Source organism: Anticarsia gemmatalis, chromosome 4 (genome assembly GCF_050436995.1).
Source record: "Anticarsia gemmatalis isolate Benzon Research Colony breed Stoneville strain chromosome 4, ilAntGemm2 primary, whole genome shotgun sequence".
NCBI classification, from domain to species: domain Eukaryota; kingdom Metazoa; phylum Arthropoda; class Insecta; order Lepidoptera; family Erebidae; genus Anticarsia; species Anticarsia gemmatalis.
This window is the reverse complement of record NC_134748.1, coordinates 1,286,233-1,312,631: the sequence shown is the minus strand read 5'-3', so window position 1 is coordinate 1,312,631 and position 26,399 is coordinate 1,286,233. Positions and strand designations below refer to the sequence as shown.

Below are 26,399 nucleotides of genomic sequence, written 5' to 3'. Positions count from 1 at the left end.
TATGTCAAATCTGTGCTGTCTAGATTTGTTTCTTTTTTTGTAATACTTGTCAAAGTAGTGCCCGTATTTTTTTAGAATGCGAAGTAGTAAGAACTCTTTTTAAGCAAATGTGAAAAAGAGTAAACTGGTTAAATATAAGTATAAATATAAATTTAATGTTTAATTTCGAAGTTACTTCATAACGCCTCAGAGAAAGTATATTACATGAAAGTAAACGGATCTTAGCTGAATATCAATCATGACACTTCGTGAATAAAATCATAATAACGGGTGGAAACTACGATTATTATACGAAAAACGCAAACAAAACATCGTCCACTAAATTAAACCGAAAAATTGTAACGAAACGTGACAAAACTGTTCATTTTAATTCACCAGACAATTCCCGCCAAATTGATCAGAAAATATCCACAGATAATCGCATTGCACAGATTATAAAAAGTGCGTATCCTTAAAAATCGGTTTTAAGATTATTAAGTGGGGGTTTTTCCACCCACCCGCTTGGAGGGGCAGTATTTAATCAAGTTTATCAGTCTTCTATCCTGGGTCTTATTATCGGGAACTAGGGAAATTTCCCGGACCCGCCCGGATAGATTGCTTCCGGGAAGTTCGATTGCCCCTATTGTAAATAGAAAATGTAATGATCTCTGGTATATGTTGGTTCACTGCTTCTGAAGGGTGATCTGTGTTGTTTTTGTTATATGTTGTTATAGCAAATAAAGTGTTTTGTTTGGGTTACTGTATATTTGCGATATTATGAATACAAACATAAGTTTATAATACAGAGTGTGTTGATGTGGAGTTAATTGAAATGTGTTGTACAAATGGAATGTATTTCTCTAGATAGTTTTTTTTTATCTGCGTCTTGTATGTGTCATGAAACTTTTGTGATGGATGTTTTCTGTGTCTGTTATCTTCACAATATTTATTTTATTTCTTTACTAAACCAATTTTTCAAAGAAAACGTCGTGTCACTTTATATTTTCACTAACTTTCATGAAATTTCTAGTCCAATTCGATTAAAACTACAATACATTTTGTAATATTTTTTTACAAAATCGTAGCTATCACTCGATCAAATCTATCGTCACCCATCAATACATTGACCCTAACAAAATAGCTTAACCAACCTACAAATTAATCCTTATTTCAACGAATGGCCACCCATCATTAACTTAGCCTCAGCACCTTAACCTGAGTAATGATGCACGTTTCACCACACCAAAACGATCTCATACGTAATAATAATATTCTTAAACGTGTGCCATATTAATTTCATTTTAGATTGGTTACCGTACCCGTGTTGGAGGGTGAGTTAAACAGATTTGTCACGGCCAAACCTCATGTCTTGTTATATTTGCTAAGGGCTTCTACAAGTATGTATGGTTTTGAGTGAGTACAGTTTGAATATTCGTTTTCGAATTTTAGTCTAAATACATACATAACTATTTAAATCTAGTTATACTACTAGCTTCTTATATAACTGATAAATGGTATTACAAGCTAGTATACATACATACGTTCATACATAAAATCACGCTTTTCCCATAGAGGTAGGCAGAGACCATAGAAGGCCACTTAGTTCTATAACGCTAGTATATAATATAATCATGTGTTATGCTCATCAATGGGCTATAAATCTATCATACTGCTTCATAATTATTTTGTCTAAGCCGTGAAAACATAGTGAACACACAGATGCAATTTCACTTCATAATGTTAGTATAAATTATGTTTTTTGTTAACATTCATGAGGTTAAAATTGCAACATTTGAATATAAAATAGGTTTTAGGTTCAACACAATAATAACAAATAACATAATCAATACACAATAATATTTCTTTTTGAGCTGCTGCAAATCGAGTCCTTTGTGTCAAAGTATTTTTCCTATAATTATTAATTATAAAACATAGGGGCCGCCATTGTTACTTTTTCAAGTGAAAACAAAAGCTTTGGAGGTAATTAATTAAAACTTCAAACCGTATCGAACTCACTCATTCGTTCATTTCGTGCATTCATTCGTTCATTAACTTTCAGATATCGAATCATTCGCTAAACGACACTTTTTGAATGTCAATATTGTCATTAAGGTACTGCAAAGTCCCATACTGAGTGAAAGAGAGACAAATACAGGGGGAGGAAAAGAGACAGAAAACATAATAACTAATTGATCTTATCCTCGAGTACAGACACAACTGCTGAGTTCAGTTGTATTTTTGGATGTCGCTCGTAGCTGCATTGTCATATAGCAGGATGTCCACTATCCTTATGAAAACTTGACTACAATAAAAAGTCACTGAGTATTTTTAACTCCCGCTGTATAATCAACTGCGTTTCGAAATTAATACAAGAAATATGTTCAATATTTAGACATTAAGACTATGTACGTCTTTATGTCTAAATATTGAACATATTTTTTATAGCGCAAATAGATTTTAATAAACACATTTTATCGGAGAAAACTTACACTAAAAACTTGGCAATGAGGTATAAACCAAACTAAATAGTATTATTTATAATAGCGTTACATAAGTAGGTAGTATAGTGAATGAAGCCTCAGGGGCCGGCTTTCATCAGTGGCGCCAACAAATTGTGTTGGAGAGAATGATTTATGAGGTGAAAGCCTTCGATAAAGCCTCTAATAGATCTGTTGCCGCCGATATTTTGTTAATGTATACTTTAATGTATTGGGAATATTAGCGGGGTTTTTGATTGGGAAGATACTCTTCAATGTGTTGGTATGAAGCTAAATATCTATTGGTTTTATTGGATAGAAAAAAATTAAACATTAGGTATGACAGATTATACTTAGTCCTTTTTGGGAAAAAAATAATTGTAGAGTATTTTTTGCAATTAACTCTTGAAATGTTTTTAAGCAATCTTTTCGAACTAAAATATTAACATTTTTCATTTTGAAAGATCATAGATAATATAAAAAACGAGTACTCTGTGTTAAAAAATCTATGGAGATTTTTATTAACACAGATTCATTTAATTTTTCTTACCATCTTCGAGAAAAGGAGTAGGTTTTCAAATCCTCTGTATTTTCTTGTCACCTCATAATTACGTACTTCACTCATAAATGATTTTTTACACGTAAAGTTCTCACTATTATCGTCTTTCACTTGGACAAATAAGCCTCTATACGTATCTGTAACTAACGAGACAGTGATCCCTATTTTCCAGTGCTTTTTATTCACTTTCATACAAGTGTATGTATGATTATGTATGAAACATTGTCAGCACAGCTGTGTGTCGTCGATGTCAATAATTAATGCGATTTAACGAACCGTTGGCTGCGGTCACAATTATAATCCACCATCATACATATGTATGTATGTATGTATGTATGTACGGTGGATGTTATAGACACGCGGTGGAAGTTTCACAAATATATTTTATTGTATTTGGTTTATGGATTTTAGATTGTGTTGTATTTAATTTATGCTTCGTTTGTATTAAAATTTGATTGAAATGTTGACTGATGATTGAATGTGACTTTGAAACAGCATTATGAATCTGAATGTTCTTACTCCTGTAAATAACTGGTCCGATTTTCGTAAAACTTTCGTAATTTGGATGAAGACATTCGTTTTAGACGTAATATCCTGTGTATAATGCGAATAAAACCAGCTTTGGTTTACAACTATCTAATTGCTTTTTAAGAAAAATCTTTAATAGCTTAATACGTATTTACTAGTCATTATAATATGCTTTAATACAATTAGAGAGAATGGCAAAATGAACTAATAATACTCACAATATCAAAACAGAAATGTTATTTCAAGACTATTTCTGCACTAATAAACGAACTACAGTAAATGTGAATTGCTTTCAAATTTAGTGTTCTAAAATAGCATTTTCAAAGCACTAAAATAACGGATAGCATTTCCGAAACAGGAGCAACAAGAAAGTCTCTCGTTCAAATAAATTCAGCGAAAAAATACCGTAGAGAATGCATAACAAAGTATTTCCTTTGTCATTGAAGTTAAAATTATTTTCTCAAATAGAATTCATAATGGTAGTTCACTGTGTGAAGAAAAAACTAGGCAAGTCGCTGCATTATTCGTTTTCGACTTCGTTCGGACAAAACTATGATTAATAAAGCGGTAAAGTTTTTACAGCCTTTTGGAAACTTATTCGATGGTTATACGATTTGGAGGGAAATTCTTTTTAAGCTAGTTTTCGTTTATTGCTTTTTATGTGCTAAAATAATTGGGGAATTAGATTAGTAAGTAGTTAGCTGTATAATTGATCTCGAATTTGACTTAAAACGCGATTTAGTACTAATACTAATTTACTATAAACCAAGATTTTATCATCGTACATTAAAAATAGTATATAACAGACTCAAAAAAAACCAACATTACAAAAACCAAATCTAATAATTAAAAAATATACTCCATAGATACAAGCACCCTCCGAAAACATTCGAAAATCGAACCATCAAAACCATTTTGACAACTTTCCGGTAATTAAGCGCTAAATTAGTTACAGTCGTGTTAAATCCCCCGGCTTCGTCCGCCTTCGTGAAACAAATTGACAGCAAAGTATTCTACTTGTAACAACTTGGTCTGCCCTCGTTCCCAAAGGAGACGGGTGTTAAGTGAAAAAGATGAAAACAAACTTGTTAGGTGTTCGCGTTTCTAAACGAATTCTTAAGTTAGTTTTCTGTTACTTGCACCTGTGGTGTTCTTTTTTTGAATTGTGTAGTTTGATGTCGTTATTTAGTGTGGTAATGCTCTTTGTCTGTGGTTAAGTAACTGTGATAGTGTAGTACGTTTTTAAAAACTTGATTTTCATAGTCTACTCTTTTGTAAGATACGGGTAGATTTTTTAGCTAAGTAATGCTATGCTAGCTATGATAATCACTTAATTTATCAACTGTAAGATAAAATTTTAATTTTATCGCACAATAGGGGTAATTCCTCTGACTAAAAGTAGCATATTCTTCAAGAATTAGACTACCACTAGAGATTTATAAAAGAAAAAAATCTGATGACACAACAATTATTTTTGGCCCAGAACTGAATCAATTCCAAATCTATTTCTTCGCTATCTCTTACATTTGACGTATCATTTCTGTTTTTCAATTTATTTGTGTACCAGCACGCATGACAAAAAGTCAGACTTTAATATTAATAGTAAAGCTAAAGGCTACTTACACGCCAGGGTCATCACCGAGCGGTTCCTCGACGTAGGACACGTGCTTGGTGCGGCGGCTCTTGGGCCGGAACTCCAGCTTGTTCGCGCACCCCTTGTTGGCCTTCGTCCGCGCCTCGAAGATCACATGAGGGTGCTTCTGCTGAAACGAATCGGTAAAACGCAGCCCCATTAGTGTTGTTCTTGGGAAATATTACTTGGGATGATATAAACTGGCGTTTTGCCAACAAAGATTTGATGTATAAGTCGCATTACAAATGCTACTATGTAGTGTCATTGGCAAAAGCTAGTGTGAAAGATCTTTTTGAATCAGATGTAGGTAAACCTTTGCTTTGCATCGTTTAAAATCTAAAGTATCTGATAAAGTAATTAGAAACATCTTGTTTTTGACGATCAGTTCGTCACCATCAAAACAATTATAATTATTTTGTAATAACGCTTTCATTGGTAATAAGAAATGCCTTTTGTATTTACGCGTAGATAGTCGACAGATGCAATATAAATATATCTTAAATTAACGGAAAACATTATTCTAATTAAAACACCAAAATTGCACATAATTTCTAATACCACTTGCCTAATAAGGTAAACCTTTAAATTAAAGAATCGCCTACCTTCAACAAAAGTAGGTATATTAGACGGCTCTTGGCGGAAACCATCACTGATAATTACATAATAATCATAACTTCTACTTTTTAAGGTAAAACCAAGGCTATAAGAAAATTTAGGACATTTTTTCTGCAAAAATTAGTTTCATTAATCACATTTGCGATGTCTAACGGTTCAACGCTTACTAATTTAAAAGGAATTACAGTTGATTCATGCAAAAAACTGACTACCCTCAAATTGGAATTTGTTATTTATTTGAAAGGTTGGTAGAATTGGGGTTACGAAAGTCGATAGTGTGTTTAACAAACTTTTGTTATTGCAATGTAGTGTCTTGATTTTATAATATCACACCTATAATTCTCGAAGCTTACGATTCTAATCTATTTATTACATAATGGTTGAATGTTAATACTTAGATTTCTATGGTTATTTCAATTAAGTTAAAAAGTCTCGGGATTGAATGAAATATGACTGCTATTTATTTTATTGTAGTTTAAACAATGTAAACAAAGCAACTTATTTCGTCAAAGAGTACTTATTTAAAACAGGTAAAATTATATCTCACTCTAAGATCTTCAAGAACTTACTAAACCTTCCAAAAATATACATGAGCAGTTCTAAATCCTGGCTAACCTTTATTCCAGAGGCCCGATAATATCGTCTAATATGGCGTCATTACATAAATGCAGGGGATCTTGAGAGCTCGTCGTTAGTGCCGTGTCGGCTAATGTGTAACGCTTAAAGTCGTCAAATTTTATTGACGGTAAAGCCTATCGTATTGGAGGCTTTAAGGGCTCTTCAAGAAATTTAGAAAGACTGCTATCGATCAGGTGAGTTTGGTTTAAATAGATTTTTTTATCAAATTTAGATGACGTCAAACTTGTTTTGTTAAAACTCTCTGCTGATTTTGTAATACTGTTAGTCAGTATAGTAATAGTAGTAGTATAGTAAAATGCATTACTGAAAACTTTGGATTAATTAAATGTAAAAATATTTTTATCCCAGTATCGCGGTGCCTCGCCATTTTTATGGCGCCCAACACGGGACCAATAAAACAGCTACCTTGCGCATTAACTAGTGAACTTTGGCAGACAAAACTATTTATATTTGTCGATACATTACTTTAATGATTAAACTGTAAGTAATTTACGAAAATAAAAAAGAATAAATTATTTAGATTCGTCTTGTACTGCCTAAGAATATACTTATTTCCTAACCTAAATACTATTGCACTAAAAATCTAGACAAAGAAACCATTAATACCGTTCGATTTAAATGGGGCCTATATCTTTGGATTAACTACTTCACCCATTAGACTAACAAGGTACTTATACTTACTGTTCTTTTATTAAGATTAGGTACCCACTTGCAATTTAGATTGCAAAGTACCCTCCAATTAATCTTTTTGTTATTTATGTATTGCTATGAATGGGATTCGAAACCGCTTTGTACTTTTTTCTTTTATTTATAAATGTATTATAAAATGTCAGAGATTGTTGCTAGCTTTATATATTTGTTACTCATTCAGTGAGAGCGATCGTATCGATTTAGACGTTTCATACGTTGATAAGTTAAAAACTACTATGTTCTTACCAAGGTTAAAATTACACACATAATATAACGCGGAAAGTAGAGATTATCTAGGAAGTAATTGTGTTCTGTTTGACTATGTCAAAAGAAACCGTGTATTTATGATCAATTGGAAACATATCACGAATTAAGTATTGACTTTTTTATGTTACCATATAATTTCATTCCCGACAAAGGCTATTATTTACCTCAAAATATAAGCGTAACATCCCAGAAATTATTTCAACGGGCTCAACAACAGGAATTACCTATAAAATACACGATGAAATGAATTTGAAAGAAACAATCGTGTCTGTCAGTTTCGTTTGACAAAGGTCTTTGGATGAAGAGGGGGTAAATTTAATCTAGGCTAATCAGACGGGTCAAGAGGCCTTCGCGATTTCTTTGTGACGTTTGATTGTTCGCCGAACTAAGAGGCTGATTTATTGATCGGTGGAGGGAGTTAGAGCAAAAAGCTATGGTCGAACTGTTAGATGATTTTAAATGCTTGAGATACGTTTTTTCAATCGGCTGATAATTTTATTAGATGAAGATTTTTTTGTTAATAACAAAAAGGTGTGAATCTGTTTTTATCAAAACGTTAAATAGATTAAATAATTTTACTCATTAATACCGCACTGCTAGGTAAGGGTCTCCTCCTGGAATGAAGAGCTGGCTAGGCCTTTACTCCACTTCGCTGGCCAAGTGCGATTTAGGTAGGCAATTTGAAAATAAAATGACAAAACTGCTTCAATGAGCAAAATTAAACATCGACAAGGCAACTACTGTTATTTTTATCAATTTCCCCTTCAAATATTTATATACTCCAAGAAAAGAGCACCCTAAACCAGGCTTTTATACTACATAGTATCCATTATTGACGACATAGTTCATCGATACAAAAGTGTTCAAACAACAAAAGTTTATGCAACACTATAGTATCTAAAGTTATAGTTGTCCCCTATAACAGCTATCAATAGATCAGCTATAACACAATGCAATGATCAATACTGACAGGTGGTATCAACAGGTTATTAACATAACTATTATACAACCCGGCGTCACTTGTGGCAGCTGTGTGTTGTACATGGCGTGGTTTACAATTCAAATATTAGTATGTTGCAGTACATTATATTATGTGACTGTTCTGGTGTAGTAGTAGTAGAGAGAGAGTCACAAAGGTTTAGGTTCCATTCAGAGATAAAGAATTGCATTGGGACTTTGTATGCCCCCAAGAAATGTGTAAAACAATTTCTAGCCGAACAAAATTTGATGGTTCAGAGTAATATTTGCCGCAATTATTCGCTGTAAAATGTAGGGATGCTAACCAAACTCTAAACGTAAACTTCAGTGACAATGTTTACGCCTATTCTATAGAGTTGTTAAATAAAGTACTTCAGAAAGCCGTCACAGACATCGAAACCTTCAAATTGAACCAATAACAAATATTATTGGATACACAAAAACGTATAAAATTACACACAATTTAAAATGAACTTTATGACGACAATTATAGAGTACAAAATAACTTCAACGGTGAAATATTCAAACGAAATTGTTTTTTATTACATAGAAATAAGGTTTGAATTTGAAGTTTGTTGGCCTATGCCCTTGGAAGTTCTAGACGTCCTTAGTATCAGTTTAATTCAGTAGGGATTGTATCCCAAAGTCAGGGATACTGTGTTAGTAGGCTTCAAGACGTTTCTGTACGATAATTAAAATTTTCTAACAAGTCTGCATTAATTTAATAGAGCTTACGGCGCTTTTGAAGTTTTAACACTGATTTAGAATCTGTCGATAAGTGATTGGAAAGTTGTTTTATTAATTTGTGTTTGATGGATATTGCTATAGTTTAACGAGTTAGTAAAAAGCCTTGTATGCAAAGTCCTGGCTGGCAGAGGTAAACAAAAACACAGGAATTGAGGACATTAGTGAACTTGAGGGAGTTGTAAGGGGGAGATCTTGTAAGGGTATTTGTAATATAGGCTATAAAAACAAGAAATTCTAATACGCTACCAACAAAAAAGAGTCAAAATATCTGTAACACAATATTGTTTCAATATAAAGTAGCACCTACTTAGGCGGACGGTAAAATTTCTCCAAAATTACTTCAATTAACATTGAGTGTCTAAAACGACTCCAGAAATGGTAACCTAGGCTTATCTTTAATAGGACACGTACTATTCTAGCAAAAACTAGGAATGATCCTAATACAAAAACTAGATTAGATTTTTTGCTGAGAATTAGATCCTGTTGGAGATTGTTTCAACACATTTTTAGAGACGTACGATTAAAAATAAATGAATAGTACTCGTATTTATTACTCTCACATACAGAATAATTTATTTTTCATTAAATGTCAAAAAGAAAACTAGCCTTCTTGTTCAAATATCTCTATGCTAAATAACGTTTTAATCCTTTCAGCTCTTTGGCAATACAAGTGTAGCACTAATTTAACATAAGTTATTGTTAAATTAGTGCACAACACATAAACATTTTTTATTTTCACGAACATAGTATCAAATAAGTAGTTAGTTAAAGTTTGTTTTCTAATGCCGTTTGCTACATTTGCTCCTTAAAAGCACTATCAATAAATCAACACTGATTCTACATTCAGGATCAATGTTAGAAAACTAATCTGCGTCCATTTACGACACAAAGAAACCTCATTTGAACATTGATCGTTTTGGCACAAGACTCAAGACTGCAAGCCGAGGGGACTCGGGCGCGATGTAATTTCACAACGACTGACTTTAACTTTGTATTTTATTTTAATTGGAAGCATGTCTTTGAATAGTTATGACTATTGAGACTGCGATGGACATAAAGTAAAAAGGTTTTAGTCACAATGTAGGTTCAAACGATGGGTACTGTGTTGAGAAAAAGAAGGAAGGATAGCGACAATGTAGATTGAAATTTTAAGTACTATATTGAGAAAAGAAACATGTAAATGTGACCATATTGTGAAAATTTTGATGTAGTTGTTAAGGAGTGGTGCTGCATTTAATGATTTCCACAAGCATGATTTAGAAATATTTTGAGCGCAAGAACTAATTCTATCTTCCCTTTCACGACTATGACACGATGATTGGGATTGGAGCGATTGTGATGATATTTAGGCTGATTATAATTATAATATCCTGCAAAATAATATTTGCAACCGGTGATCCTGTATGACAAGAAGTGTGGATGTGAATGAGGCAAGAGAAGTTCTTACCAAGTGGCGTTCTGTAGTCTCTGTATATATACTTATGTATTTATGTAACTTATGTAAAAATATATTCACTATTTTCTTACAAAATTGCACACAGTGCGTTATTTCTAGCAAAAGCTCGTATTAGTATCATATTAATAAGTAACGCAGGCCTTAAAACCGATTTCTAAAACACTAAAATATTACAGCCTTTCTCTCTTAATTCAAAACCAATCAATCAGTAACAGGTAAAACCCACATAATCTAATTTCTATTGCAACAGGCACTGAATGTCGTATTGATGGACCGGCCAAGAGACACGATGTGAAGCCTAATGATCTAATAAAATACGACTGCTCCGGTACGTGACGAGGAAACCAAGTGACACGAACCAATTGTCAGACCTTTGCAAGTATTTGTAGTTGTTTGATGAATTCACATTGATTTTAATTGTATTTTTATTATTGTTCTCTGTGGTAGTGTAAGCAATTGCTATGCAGAAATGTTCGTTTCAAAATTTGAGTCGCGTCGTTTTATTATAAGCTCGTAGTGATGTTCGTTCTTCGAATAGCATGTAAAGGTTATAAGAGTGATGGAATAGAGAGAACACGTCTCTATTGAGAATAATTTTGGTATAATCATCACTTTAAAATGCTCAGTCAGTGATGTTATATCATGAAAGAAAAACTTATGATACATTTTTGCTCAAAGTTGTATTTGCATCAGCAAAGCAAGCACAAGCACGCGTGAGACCTCTATTCATAACAAAATTATTCAAACTTCAACACAAAATCTAAAACTCAATTTAAAACCCCATATTAGAAATCGTTCTATCCTTGTCTCTCATTCATAGTTTTAGTCGAGTAACGAAATTGATCGATGAACTCGCCAATATGGCGGGCAGGTGGAAAATCGCTTTAGAAACGTTGCTCTAATGTTTATTTATATTCACGACAGCTTAGCTCAGTGGGCAGGCAGCCAACTTATATTGAATGTTTTAAATTGATGGGAAAGGTAATTTGGATATAATGTTTTAGAAGTTAAACTTGTAACTTTTATAATGGAAAGCCTGTTTTGCTTAAAGTCTCTTTGACCTCATATTGATGAGTTCCAAACCGTTATTTTCTATTATTTTGTTTAATAACAGGCAAATCTGTCTGTACGCCAAAAATATTCCTCATAAGGAATAATGTTTGCCGGTGGAAAAATCGGTTCAAAAGCGTGTGAAAAGAAATAGAGAAAAAAACCTTTTTTATGAACTGACCTGAAATCAGGTTACTACCTGGTAGCTAATAGAATATTTTCCTGCAATCCCCCAAGCATGCAAACCAAAAACTTCCAACAATAATAAATATAAAAGTTTGCCGACATTATTCCTGCGTTTGTTACCGCGAAAGATCATTTGGTTTTTCCCTTTGGCCTCGCAAATAATGCGAAAAGTACAGTAAAACTCCGAACCAGGAGGTTTTGAGACTTGAGAAATATCCAATTTAGCCGCGTTTGCCCTGTAAATTGACGCTATTTTTCATTTGGGCCCGGCAGCCATGTTTGCGAAAAGGTTGCCACACTAAAATATAAAACAATAATAGTAATGTGTTAGAAAATAGTTCGCAGGTTTGTTTTATTGTTTGTGTTTTAGAATTTGAGGCAAATAACTGGTAATATTGAGCCAGTACCTATAGTATTTTTATAGCGCCCCATCTAGCAGAGAGCCTTGTCGTGTTTGATTTATCTAACTTGTAACTAACAATTACTATTCTTTGTATTTTCAAAATAAAGTAGTGTATTAACACTGTCAACTGCGTATTGCAGGTCACTCATGTTCTAAATTCTCTCATCTTCTCGTTTTTCGTCTCGTCGTCGTTCTTCGTTTGCACAAGACTCCCTACTTAGTTGTTGGAGTATAATATATGTAAGTAAGTTAAGGATAATATGTAAGTTAATGCTATTGCTACTTATGTGCGATCGTGTATACGAGCTGCCAAATCAATAGACCACAGTTTGGGCCTGGCAATGTTCGGTATCGTTTACTTAGCCACCACAAATGTAGACCAAATAACCGAATATTACTGAATAATAATACGGTAAAATTTTCATTTGAATTTTCGAATTTAATATGCAAAGGTATGTTTAATTTTAAATTGGAAGAGATTTTTACTTGTAGCTATCTCAAAATTATCGCTGTCACTGAAAACTTTGCAAAAGAAAGCACCGATTTATCGTTAAGTCAGGACATTGTCATTAGTAATATCCCCATTTCGTCTACGTTGAAAGAATAAACCATGATTGATACCCGTTAGAAATTTCAATTGAAACTTGTTACCACACCGTAAATATTAGCAATCACACACACAAACAAATGAAACGCACACATTGAAACAAAATACAATGTGTACAAAACACATATTTATCTTACACGCTTCTAATTTCAAAAACCAATCACAGGGAGCACGTGATTGGACGTAATTCGTTTCACACCTGCCAACCCTGCTAAATGGAAAAGTGTGCATTTGTGTAGAGAGATCTCGGTGGTAACTGCCAACTATGTTTGGTCGGGTTATCGGGATATTTATTGTGCTGTGAAATTGTTAGTGTCGGAAAGTAACTAATGGGTGTTAGTGTAGAACGTGCACTTTGAAGCCGGCGATCAGGAAAATAATAAAAAAATATAATTGATGTGCGGACGATATTGAATACTATGTTGTCGGGTAAAAATACAAAATGGTTTAGTTTATCTACCAAATGTCCCATTAAAAAGCAACCTGAACTCTTATCTTACGGATAGACCATATGATAAATATCTATTAGTCAGGTTCTGTATACATCACATGTTAGCATAATATACACATATTTTTTTCTGTGTAAGATGCAATTAGGTTAGGTATAGATAACAATTTACCTATTAGGCAGGAGTACCTGTTTAATCGTAACTATAAGAAATATAACTAGATTTCATTTAAAATATTTCCAAAAAACAGATTGCCAGTCTTTTTATAGAAATCAATTTAAAAAATCCGTCAGCGAATAAAAACAAGTTCTCCGAACAGATATGACAAGCAGAAAAGCTGAAAAGACACTTTCATTTCGAAATTCGGAGCTTTAAAAACGTAATAGTACACAATTTTTGGAAGCGGAACAAAAATACACGAACACTTTTTTCCGTTGTAAGATTTAAACGAGTTTTCGCGTAATTACATTTTAATCACGACGGAGAGAATCGATCATGAATAATGGGCTATAAATTATTTGGTTTTTAACCAAAGTAAGGGTTTAGGTCAGAAAGAGTTTTTGTAGGAGTTAGATATTTGTTAGATATGACTTTAGTAACTGATAATTACTAGGACTAATTAATGAAAATGACGTTGTGGTTTTTCTATTTTATGTTTTATCAGGAATCATGTAGATTATCAAATGAGTAAAACATTGGTTTATTATTTTGATTGTAAACCGTTGTAATAATACAATGAAGAAATACAATGAGGCTGTCTGTCGCACATTGGGTGAAATGTTGACACTTATAATAGTTGTAACAATGATTAAATTTACCACTAGCTTAGAAAAGGGGTAAAGCATTATCAGAAGAGCTAGCAAGAAACTCAACCACTCTTTTCAATCGCCAAATTATTGAAAATTAAATAAAGCTACTCATGTTCTGGATTGCCTCTAAAGTTTAAACAAGAGGTTAATTAAACCGCATTTGATACGAAAACCATTGTACAGGCACTTTCACGTAGCCTAACTACAGCTCTCGTAAAGAACAACTCGAAAAAAACCTTCGAACAATTTTAGCACGTCATTCAAACTCAAAGCCACATCATTAAACATAAAATTTTTAAACTCCCGAAACAACCATCGTGGAAACTCGTTAAAAATCCTTAAGCCGCCGAAGTGTGTAATAAAAAAAACGAAATACATGTGCGCCGGTCTCATTGGAGAAAGTTTTCTCATTATATAAGTTTGACGTTCAGTAAGATGTCTATAATTGCATCGAACTCTTAGTGGGGGCAATCAAACGCTGACAAATTGAACGATATTGAGAACCTTGTTACCATATATACTGAGAATCTTGGACGGGGAACTATAAGTTGGAGTTGTGTCTTAGTTATAAGTGTTCTAGGAAGCTTAATGACACTGTATTGATCACTAATTCTTACATCAAGAAAGTATCATATCGTAAGTATCATCTCGGAAGTATCGATAAAAAGAAGCTGAGTAATTTGCAAGCTCAATATAAGACTAGAAATGGTCAATGTTACTTAAACTACTACCAATCGATAAGGCAGATAACAAAGAAAAGAATCAGCAAGAAATTTATGGCAACATTCTTTCACTAGACTTAAAAAGATGATGTAAGAGAATTTAAAATGTATTTGCAAAAGAAGAATGTTGAATGCCGCTTACTGAGTATTAAATGTCTATCGAAAACACTCTTATTTTCAATACTAATCTGGTGCTTATACTGCTAGACTGCTTAATAAAATCCAATCTCACCTTTCAAAAAACAAAGTCTGTAATCCATCTATAATCCTTATCGACACACCATCCACAGCAAATCCGTGAGCAAAAACTAACAGCAAAAATATAACCAACTCAGCTCATGGCTAAATGCTGATGCAGAGCCGTGGATCCAACGGATTAAGTGCTTCGGTTTGTCCCGGCAAGGCTCGGGGTGGCTCGGGGTAGCTCGGGGTGCCTCGGGATGAGTGACCGATGTTTACAGAGGTAGAGCCGGCCGTGCCTCGTGCCCGTTAAGCCGTGAGTGTCATGCTAATGTACGTGGTAGAGTAATCACGGGAGGACAGATTTGTTTGGTATATGGATGTGTCGGCAATAAAGACTTAAGTTATACAGGGTGTCCCAAAACTCAACGATAATCCGAGACAGGATGAAAGGCCAAGTCATACCGGCTATAGGAAAAATAAAAAATAAATTCCATATCACTTAGTTCAGCAATAATAGACACTTTTCAAAAAAGTTGAAATTCCACACCCTTGGTCGCATTTTCAAGTCCCGTGATCACCAATGTCACAATTTCGCTGTGTTTTTTTGAATTTCGTGATCTTAATTAAATATGCTATTAATCGTATAACAAATTAATGCACAAAACATTGTTAATTTAATAAAAAAAGTTAAGTTTTAGAGAGTCATCTTTCTCAAAAATTTCGTTAGTCAACTTTGACGCTTCATACTGAAAAAAAAATGTACTACACTACCCTTGGCAAGTTATTTCAAAAGTTGGCGCATTTAATCAAGATTTCAAAATAGTATAACACTTGCCACTTTTCTTGCCATTAAAAATGTTATTTTTATTTGAACGAAGAGTATCCTCGCAAATGGATCGGACGCAGTGGTACAATTTTATGGCTTCCTTGTTCTCCCGATCTAAATCCAGTAGATATTTTTTACTGGGAATGCATAAAAGAAAAAGTCTATTCAAAATCAATATAAAATCTATCATAACTTCGCCAGAAAATTGTCACAGCGTCAGAAGAAATAAATGCAAGGAATTTTGCTTGACTGGTGAAAAAATCTTTTGTACGTCGTTGCAGAGCCTGTATTCGTGCCAGAGGAAAGCAATTCGGAATTACTTTAGTTTAAGGAGAATAATTAAATAAGATCGATGGTTCGTTCATTGTTTTTTTTTTAATTATTATAACCTATTATGTTTATTACATTAAATATTTGTTATGGACTGACTCAATTACATCTTTACTAAAAATAATTGCTTTCCTCTGGCACGAATACAGGCTCTGCAACGACGTACAAAAGATTTTTTCACCAGTCAAGCAAAATTCCTTGCATTTATTTCTTCTGACGCTGTGACAATTTTCTGGCGAAGTTATGATAGATTTTGTATTGATTTTGAATAGACTTTTTCTTTTATGCATTCCCAGTAAAAAATATCTACTAGATTTAGATCGGGGGAACGAGGATGCCATTAAATTGTACCACTGCGTCCGATCCATTTGCGAGGATACTCTTCGTTCAAATAAAAATAACATTTTTAATGGCAAGAAAAGTGGCAAGTGTTGTACTATTTTGAAATCTTGATTAAATGCGCCAACTTTTGAAATAACTTGCCAAGGGTAGTGTAGTAAATTTTTTTTCAGTATGAAGCGTCAAAGTTGACTAACGATATTTTTGAGAAAGATGACTCACTAAAACTTAACTTTTTTTATTAAATTTACAATGTTTTGTGCATTAATTTGTTATACGATTAATAGCATATTTAATTAAGATCACGAAATTCAAAAAAACACAGCGAAATTGTGACATTGGTGATCACGGGACTTGAAAATGCGACCAAGGGTGTGGAATTTTAACTTTTTTGAAAAGTGTCTATTATTGCTGAACTAAGTGATATGGAATTTATTTTTTATTTTTCCTATAGCCGGTATGACTTGGCCTTTCATCCTGTCTCGGATTATCGTTGAGTTTTGGGACACCCTGTATATGTTGATAAAATTGCATGCGCCAATAAACTTCTTATTTTTTCAAATACGATAATTTAGTTTTTAATGAAATTGATTTAGATAGAAATAAAACGTTTTATGTACGTGCCGTTTCATTAAAATATCATGTCAAATGCCAACTACATCGAGCCAAAAACATATCAAAATATCAAAGAGATAAGTTTTATGACACCGAGAATAAACAGCACCATTTAATATTAAACTGCGCATGGTAAATGGAGCTTCAATCAAATCTTACCAATATGGATTGGAATAAATCACGTCCTTCGTACCTACACACCTAACAAATTTCAACAGGCTCTGCGAAATATCACCCAAACAATGCAAGCGAAAACCACCCTTGCTCCAGCGTATTAAGGTTCACATCAACAGCAGGTCTTGAACCCTGCGTAAATATTGCAAACAGCGGCATTACCCTACAGGCTAAAATGGTCTTTATGTCAACGGTTTAAAGGTTATTCCTGACGATGCAAGGTTTACCTTCCAAGGCATTTTATGGCGAATACGATATTAAAGCGAATGATATTTCTTCATAAATCGCTCTAAGGTGTCGGGCTTGTGGTGTCTTTAAAATATTTTGTGTTGGTCTAAAGCGTTGGATGTGGTTTTAAGAGATTCAGCAGATTCCCTGAGACGGTGCTTCGTGGGTTTAGTGCTGTTATTATAGTAAGCTTTGCTTAGTGGGTGATATAAACGGATTTGTTTCTTAGCACTAAAGCGTTTTTATTTGAAGAACAAGCGGTGCATGCCTGCATCTGCGACAGTACGCTTGAGAATATTCTGAAAAGATATGTTGGAGTATTTTGCATTCAGATTAGGAGAGGAAAACGGTAGCTTAACATACAATGCGTGTATTATAATGATTTCGAATGATAAAATAATAATACTAATATGAACTTAGTCTAGGAAATTTTCCATCGCATCGTAAGCTGCAATGAACATCCACAGACTGTCCATTTGTCCATTACAGCGGCAAACATCAATTCACCGAAAAAATCACCGTCCAAAATTACACCTGACTCGGAAAAAAATTCAATAAAATCCTCCATCCAGGAAACCTTTTATTTCCACTTTTTAATTCTCTTTTACATGTTAATAATGAAAGTTGAAATAAAAATAATGGCACTCAGTTTTTGGAGCGGCGAAATTATTTTTTAAAGGGCCCGGTGCGGGTTTGTGAAACCTAATATGTCGTGACCGTGTGACCTCTGTTGAGCCTCGCTTTGAAGGCTCTGTTCCACTTCACCTGTGATGTTGAGTATCAATTTAATGTGCAATATTACTGCTTGGAGGAAAAAAATCCTTTTGGAAAAAACCCCGTCGAATTTTCTGGTCAGTATATTTCGACAGATTCACTGGGCACGTTATTCATTGGAGTAATTACATAATTTAATAATCTATTATTATTTGCCTGTGATTAATTTCCTGATCAGAATTTTGCTAGTGTTTTTTCGAAGCACCATTTGATTAGAATTTCGCCCGTGCTTTTTTCCGCAATTTACTGGCAGAATTATTTACTTTCTAGTATTGATTATTACTAGTCTAAATGCACCTAGCTCTCCCGGGGAAAATATATAGTAATCCTCATACATGCCACTACTAAAGCCATTTCCAAACTGTAAGTTTTGTCAAAATGGCGGCGTCATTATAACGGTTTCAAACTCACATTAAAGGGGATACACACGTGCTGAATTTGCCTTTAACTATAAATCTAACCAACTTACGAGTAAATCTTTATTTAATTTTTTCCTTTTTTTATTAAGATTTCTGGTCAACATACTTGGGCTTTCGAGACGGCTGAAAAATCGTTGTCGGTATTGAAAACAATTAGAAAAAAATTTGTACGTGCCTTCAGACGAACTAAAACCTCGGCTGAATTATCACAATGCAGCTATGAATTTATGAAATTTCCGCGCCTTTAGTACTGTTAAAAATGATAATAATAATATGTTCCTATAAGCTTACCTACCTCTACCAGATGCACTATTGATTTATATTTAAAGTGATAGGCATTTATGTGACCTTATTTTTCTATCATGTCAAATCTTTTATATTTTTGAGACTTACGTGATATTGTCAGGCTCAAAATGTAATTAAATCCGGAATCACAATAATCTATCCTGAACCGGTTAAACAAGGAATTGAATTTCGTCAACCGTCTACCAAGACAGTGTGTGTGTTCTCCCTTAATCACAAATCCATAACGGTGGTTTGAATAATAGAAAGTTAATTTCCAAACTTGAGTATAACTATGGTAATGTGATAGTAGTTGGTAGTAAAAGTGGTATTTACGGCGCTACGTGATTAAGAAGCGAGTAGGGTGTTGTAAATGTGAACGATGGAACAATGCTTGCATCTTAATTACACGGTTTATGTTTGTTTACTATATGTTTATATGTTTTCTGTGGTGTTTGAGTATGTTATTCTATGAATATGGTTTTTATGTGATAGTATTTGAATAAGTTCATGTCTGTTGTCTAGGATGGTGCAGGTGTAGGTCAATCGAATCAGTTACATTTGTAAGTAAATATGTATTCTTAAATTTATATGTTACTGTTTTGAAAGGTAGATATTGTTTAAATTATATTTAACAAATATATATTATTATTACTTTTTTTACGATATTATGATTGTCTTTTGTGGTTTTAAGGCCACTATGAGAATGGAATGATACCTTTTATTATTGCGCGTCTTTTCTCAATTTTCATATTCTTAATACGTATCAATGTTAAGAATCAAAAAATATCTTACAGGCTTTAAGCTTTCCCTTATTCACTTCTATCTAAATCTAATAGCAGTTTAACAAATAATGTTTTCAGGATAACCATGTTAGTATATTTACTGTGTGCATTATTCAAGAACATAGTCGTATCTGTGGCTATAAATAAGCCACAGGTGATCGAAGCAAATGCACCACTTAAATCCAATGTTCCCCTCTAAATTACATTTGTTGGGTGCTACAGGGACGTACTCTGGGCCCGTTTTGTGCACAACGATGTTTGGAGTACAAAATTTTGGACTATTCTGCAGATTTACAAGATTTTATTTAAGAAAATGATGGGATAATCGTAGGTTTTGCTGTTTAGTTTAGATAAATAATTAAACAAGTATGATATTGTTACAATAGATTGTAATAATTGCAATTTATTGTTTGAAAATAAAGCTTTATTTGAGCCGATTAAATAATTATGTAAAATAATAAATTTAAAGCATATTGGATTAATTTCACATGTATACAATATAAACAGCAGCGTTTACGCGTAATTAATTGTCCAATTGGAATGAAAAACAAAACATCCGATATTCCAAAAAAATACATTATATATTGTCAAATAATTATAATTAATGTGATTAATATAAAATCTCAAAATATAACAATATGAAACAGAAATTTGAATTACATGCACTTCATAGTCTTATCATAAACTTTTGTTTAAAATAAATTAGCGTAATGGTTTTAGATTTGTGATTTGTGATTCATAACTGTGCCCCAAAATTTCCTTTTAGATATCTTTTTTTTATATTATTCGTAACGATTAAAGGATAAAAGTAAAGATTTGCACCCAACCTTCCTCCGTAGTCCATCCCTGTAAATCTACCAACTGCTTCAGTTCGGTCCACATTGTCTCGTCTAGTTTTTTACCGACGATATATTGGGACACATAAATCGTAGTGCTTTTACAAACGTGAACTACATCTGTGTATTGTATCTATTAAGAAGTAAATTGTGCTGTACTCCTTAGGTCAATGTGATTCTGTACAAGTTAGTTTATGGGAAAGAAAATAAGATATTCGAAGTTTGGGAGAGTTTTCTATTACGTATATTTTTTTGGTGTAGTTTCTAGTGTATATTAGGTACAACAGATACATAGGCAGCCGTATCGGTATGATATAAGAAGTCATTTGATTTTATATCATAGCATATTTTTTATTTGATGCATTTCCATCGACAATTAAAAAATATGCTTTAAATTAACGAAAGCGTCTTTGATTTTGCAGCTATAACTTCTATTTTGTTTTACGTAAACCATCAAATATTTTTAGGTGTAAATCATATTCAAATCTTAAAAACTTTGTTATTGCAGGAACCTACCTCTTACCAGGTATTTCAAGAAAAACATTTGCTTATAAAAAAAGTGCATTCATTGACTTACACGAGCTCACATTATCATATTCCCACAGTTTACAAAGGAGCGTTTACAAAGAATGATACACTTTAAAGCACTAAAAATGCAGTCTCATTTAAATATAATGTGTGAAGATTTAACATGTTTTACTCAACAGTATTCGTAAACGGCTTGTTGAACACTGAGACAATTATGCAAACTGCTTTCACACGTGGCCTTGTGACAAAGCATGCGACTAGCTGGAACGTTTGTGACGTCATATTCAGTTTAAGTTAATGTGGGCAGTTATTTTGAGAGTGCAGGCACCTTTTTGTGTAGTTTATTATTATCTTTTTTTCTTTAACTCGGGCCATTTTAAACGTGCGAACTAAGTCATGTCATTTTATCGGAGTTTCTCGCTCGCACTTACACATTGTCACATTCCTATCATTATTTTGATTATGGCGTAGTTCGCACGTTTTTAACAGCCTGAGTATAATTCAATTCAATTCAATTCAATTCAATTTATTCAAATAAATTAATACATAAAGTTTAATATAAGTCTTATAGTTAGAATATTAGGTAGGTACATAATAAAAACATAGGGAGCCTGTATTAGGATAAATAAATCCTGTATCACAGGCTCTTAGAATCAGATAGGGCGAGCGTTATTGATAAAAAAAAACAAAAATTTACTTATACAATATTTAGATATTAAATAATAATAGTTAAAATTTCTGGCAAAGTAAAGATTAGATAGCACTACAAAACTGTATCATACTCCAGACCAACAAGACATTATTCCCCAGCTCCCGTGCTAGGTTTGTACCTGTGTTACGGTGAGACAGAGAACAAGGCCGTCAGAGTCTTTGATAACACAATTATTGCAGTACTATGTTAATATAAAGATTATAATGGACCTATACACTATCATTATATAAAAATGACAAAATATGCTAATATGTAACTTAAGTAACGAAACATGTATATTGAAACAAAAATAAAAATCTAGGTCAAGCATTTAATGACGCAGTTCAGAAATTTGCTAACTAAGGAATCGAGTGTAAGTGGGTCAGTAGTGTTTGATGGAATGTTTACATTGGTGAAAAATGAAGTAATATAATAATGAAGTACAAAGTTCACACACATAATTATTACGAAAAATAACTTAATTAAACGCCTATGCACCCTCATAATCAACAGAGTTGATGTATCTCTGTTCAGCAGCTTTTCTAGCGGGACACTCTGCTATTCCTGTTTGGTGTTTATTGGGCTTATTGTAACGTGTGCAAGTAGCGCATTTAGGCTCCATGGTATGCTTCATTATACAAGCGTCTATTTTATGTCCCGTAGCCGCACAGTGTCCGCAAATGGTGTGACTTTCACGGCAAGATTTTGCCGCATGCCCGTAATTGTCAGTAGTTTGAACGATACAAATTAATTGTTATTCAATTGAAATTTAATTCGTAATTGTATGTACGTGAGCTTGGGTTCTAAATCGGCATATTTTCAATTTCAAACTTAATTATTCTTGTACGACAAGATGCAAACCGATCAAAGAAAAAATTGTAGTCATCGTAGCAAACGTCATTGTTCGATTTTTCTTTAATTCCTATGATTAAAAAGACACGATTTTATGTATGCATTTTACAAGTAAAACCTGAATAATTATTGCACTAGTTTCTGAAATTAGTCGGCCCAGACGATATAATTTAAATAGTATGTGCCTATACTAACAGATATTTTGATATAACGCATACATTTCTCATCACCACTAATATTCATGTTCTCACTATCACTCTCTCAAATGTGTGTAACATAACTGACAGTGAATGAAACCTTTATGTATGCATGTGTGTGTGCCAATGAGGGCTATTCGATCCTTGTCCCGTTTTTATCATTGTCAGAATGACGAATTAGCCCCATTCGTTACGGACGCCCCTCGCCTAGGTTTAAGGTTAGTATTGTTTAGACATGTTCTGTAGTGCCAGTTCGTGTAATATTGTTGAGGTATTGTGTAAAGGGTTTATTTTGTTCAACAGTACGGTTGTCAAACAGAAAATTTGACTTTTGTTAATTTTGAAACAAATAGTTTCATACGTGTTTTGTTATGAGTTTAACTTAAGTCGAAAATGTATTAGCTTTCGAATATTATCGAGGATTGATACAGATTTGATTCTCTATTTGGTGTATCTTTGATGTAAATGTCTGCTGCAAAATGCCTGATGTTTAATTATTGCGATACATTGTAAATTTATTAGCGATTCAGAACAGTGATTTTAAGTTTCCTGTCTCCACTTTAAACAAGGTTCTGTAGCCTTGTCCAGACTAGTGGTAGATTTAGTAATTGTAACGATTATCATAAGTCTACAATTGCCCTTAAGAATCAAATATAAAATTTTCTGTCGCAAAAAAAGTACGTGATATCACTTTTTTAGTAATAATATTTTATGACAAAATGGAGTCCAAACATTCACAAGTAAATTCTGTATGATCATACGTAAAATTTATTACAGACTATTAAAGGGGTGTTATTCCACCCCATTATAGGGGTAGAACTGATTTTGAATAGTTTGAGTTATTTCTCACGATTTATCGTCTAAGGATACGGATTTTACCCCTTATTGTCACTTTGTACAATCTATTATGGACCTTAAATCTATAGAGATAGAGTTGATATTTTTTCTTACTTTTATTAATAGTCTGTCGATAATCTATGTAAGGATATTTTTTTTGTTCTATTGACAATTGATAGGCCTTTTTTTCTTTAGGATTCAAGGTCATTGTTAAAATAAATATTATAGAACTGCAGTACTCAGTCTCTGCCTACCTCTATGGGAAGAAGATGTGATTTTATGTTTGTATGTATGCAGTGTAGTGTATCCGACCACTAACACGAGGTTCCGAGTTCGGTTCCCAGGTCGTATAAAGTGCTATTGGTCATTTTCTTATTTACATAAGATTGATTAAAATAGCAGTCCAGAGTCTAACGTGCCTGGTACATATATGGCAAAGGGCTCGCCCCATATTACATGGGACTAACATTATTAGTATTGAAGTATTGAAACGTGGCTGTATTTCATACTCCTCTGCCTACATTTTCGGATATAACAAGCCTGATATTAATGTATGTAAGTAAATATTATTAGACTTGTATTAACATGTAACCTTTTTGCCTAAGGTCGTTACATGTAGGATGAGATTTATGAACGTAGGAACAAAATAAATATGATTAAGCCATTATTACTGATATTATGTTAGTCTTCCTTGAGGCAGTAATGTGTTATTATTTAATACACAATACACATCCGTACATATTATCATAGAAAATTATTTATATTATTATTAAGTAAGAGTAATGAAAACGTCGAAATAACTTAATGTTAACTTGTACATAAAAAGGAATAGCCAAATGTATTGCTAAGCGCAAAACTCAAGATTGGCTCAACCAATTCAACTTATTGTTATTGTAAAATTATCTTTAAGCTGCGAAAAGGGTTTAATGGAGAGAAAAAAACAAATGAAATGCAAAGAATATTTGTGAACCGAGCTGCCCGGGTCCGCTAGTTTATTATATTGTTGCAGAGTGATATAATAATATGATGCAACAGCAAGTATTGAATAGTATTTGTGCTCATGACTGTACATTAAATGAATTAATTGTAATTAAATTTATATTAAACTTTAAGATGCAGGTATACATTATATGGGTAAAGTTACTTGAAGCAAACGACAGACGGTTAGCTCTGCTTAAGTGAGGAACAATCTCAGGTCAAAAGCGAGAATTGTGCAAATGCAAATTACCCCTTGCTTTGCTTCCGAACTCGCACGAAGTCGCCCGAATCATCCCGAGCGTAGACTTGTTTGTCATGTAAATGAGAAATTTAAATTATGGGGTGTGTGTGAAGACGTATCATGATAATGGAACGGGTAAACTAAGTTTTGATGCCAAAATCTGATATCCGTTGACTTCGTAATAATTATGTAGGTCACTGATGAGGTTATAACACGAGTGGATTGGGGACATGTTGAGAATATTCGGGACAAAAATATTGAAAGTGATTGAATATTGATTACAGTCTGTAGATGAAGTCTTTTGGGTGTCTGCAAGTGTATTGATTTGAAAAATAACTACATCTTGAAGGGTTAAAGGTCTTTTAACAAGCAGTCAAATTCTAAGGATATCTCTTGATGCAAAACATAGCTCTAGCTGACCCCAGGAGTAGATACAGCTTAAATTCTGTTCTTAGATATACTTTTTGCGGAATACGCTTGAGGTTTTCATAAACAATTTATCGATAGCAAAGTTAAAGATCTATGCCATTTCTTTCGGAGAGCTAATGTCTCCAACCAGCACCTGGCCAGTGTAGTAGACTCAAGGCCCCCACCTTCATTACGAGAATAGACCCCAGCAGTGGGACATTAATCGGTAAAATTTGTTACATATAAATTTTATTTAGCTGTATACTGTACATAATTATTATTTGTACCTACTGTAGATTGTAGTCTATTGTCTCATAGTGCTAACATAGTAGTAGTTGATTCAAGTGCAGCCAATTATACTGTCACTAACGACGAGGACAGTTACTGTTCAGTGTTCATACTCAGTTTGATAGCTTCAATATTAGTGTAGTTACAGCTAAGATTATATTTAGTTGAGTTTAGACACTACATGATGAGATGAAATGGCTTAGTGGTACATGGTATTGAGTTTTCAGCTAAAATTGGCCATAATATGAGCCATCTTCGGGTGCAACACTGATTAGAAGTCGAAGTGGTCGCCATGACCTAAAACGGTTTGATAGATCATTATCATAAGTAGTGTTTGAGCTGGATGTCCTCGTGCTTCAGAAGACAAGAAAGTAGTCCGTCTTCGATGGTAGAATAAGCTAACAGCCGTTGAGCCGAACCATAAGCTTACAGGTGGCGCTAAAAAATTAAATTAGATTTACCATTTTATAGGAATTAAAGAACGCTACTGTTATGTTTGCATAAATTTGTCTACAAATAAGTTTTACCAACGGATTTAAGTAAAGTCATAAACAAAAATCCGGATAAGAATTTCCAAAGATTATGATGATGAAAATGCAAACTGTAAGCGTTGTTTGTCTTCCACTCTTGAGATTAGCCGAAAATACTTTAAAAGATTAATTTAAAAAATCAGGTATAAGTTATTGAGTCCATTATTTTTTTAGACGGGCGATACAATCTGGGCCGCGTAAGCGCCGTGTAAATTATGAAGCCCTTTAAACTTGTGATAAAAGAATCGTAAATCTTCGGAAGGA

General features: G+C 33.3%; 1 protein-coding gene across 11 annotated transcripts in view; it reads right to left on the bottom strand.

Annotated features, from left to right (window-relative positions):
* The window catches only part of mmd (disintegrin and metalloproteinase domain-containing protein mind-meld), a 476,847-nt gene that overhangs the window by 35,667 nt on the left and 414,781 nt on the right, over positions 1–26,399 (bottom strand). For all 11 annotated transcript variants that reach the window (XM_076112972.1, XM_076136870.1, XM_076112975.1 and 8 more), the window contains one exon: positions 5,167–5,303. In XM_076112972.1, coding sequence (XP_075969087.1) covers positions 5,167–5,303 — 137 coding nt within the window. The remainder of the gene's footprint in view (positions 1–5,166; positions 5,304–26,399) is intronic.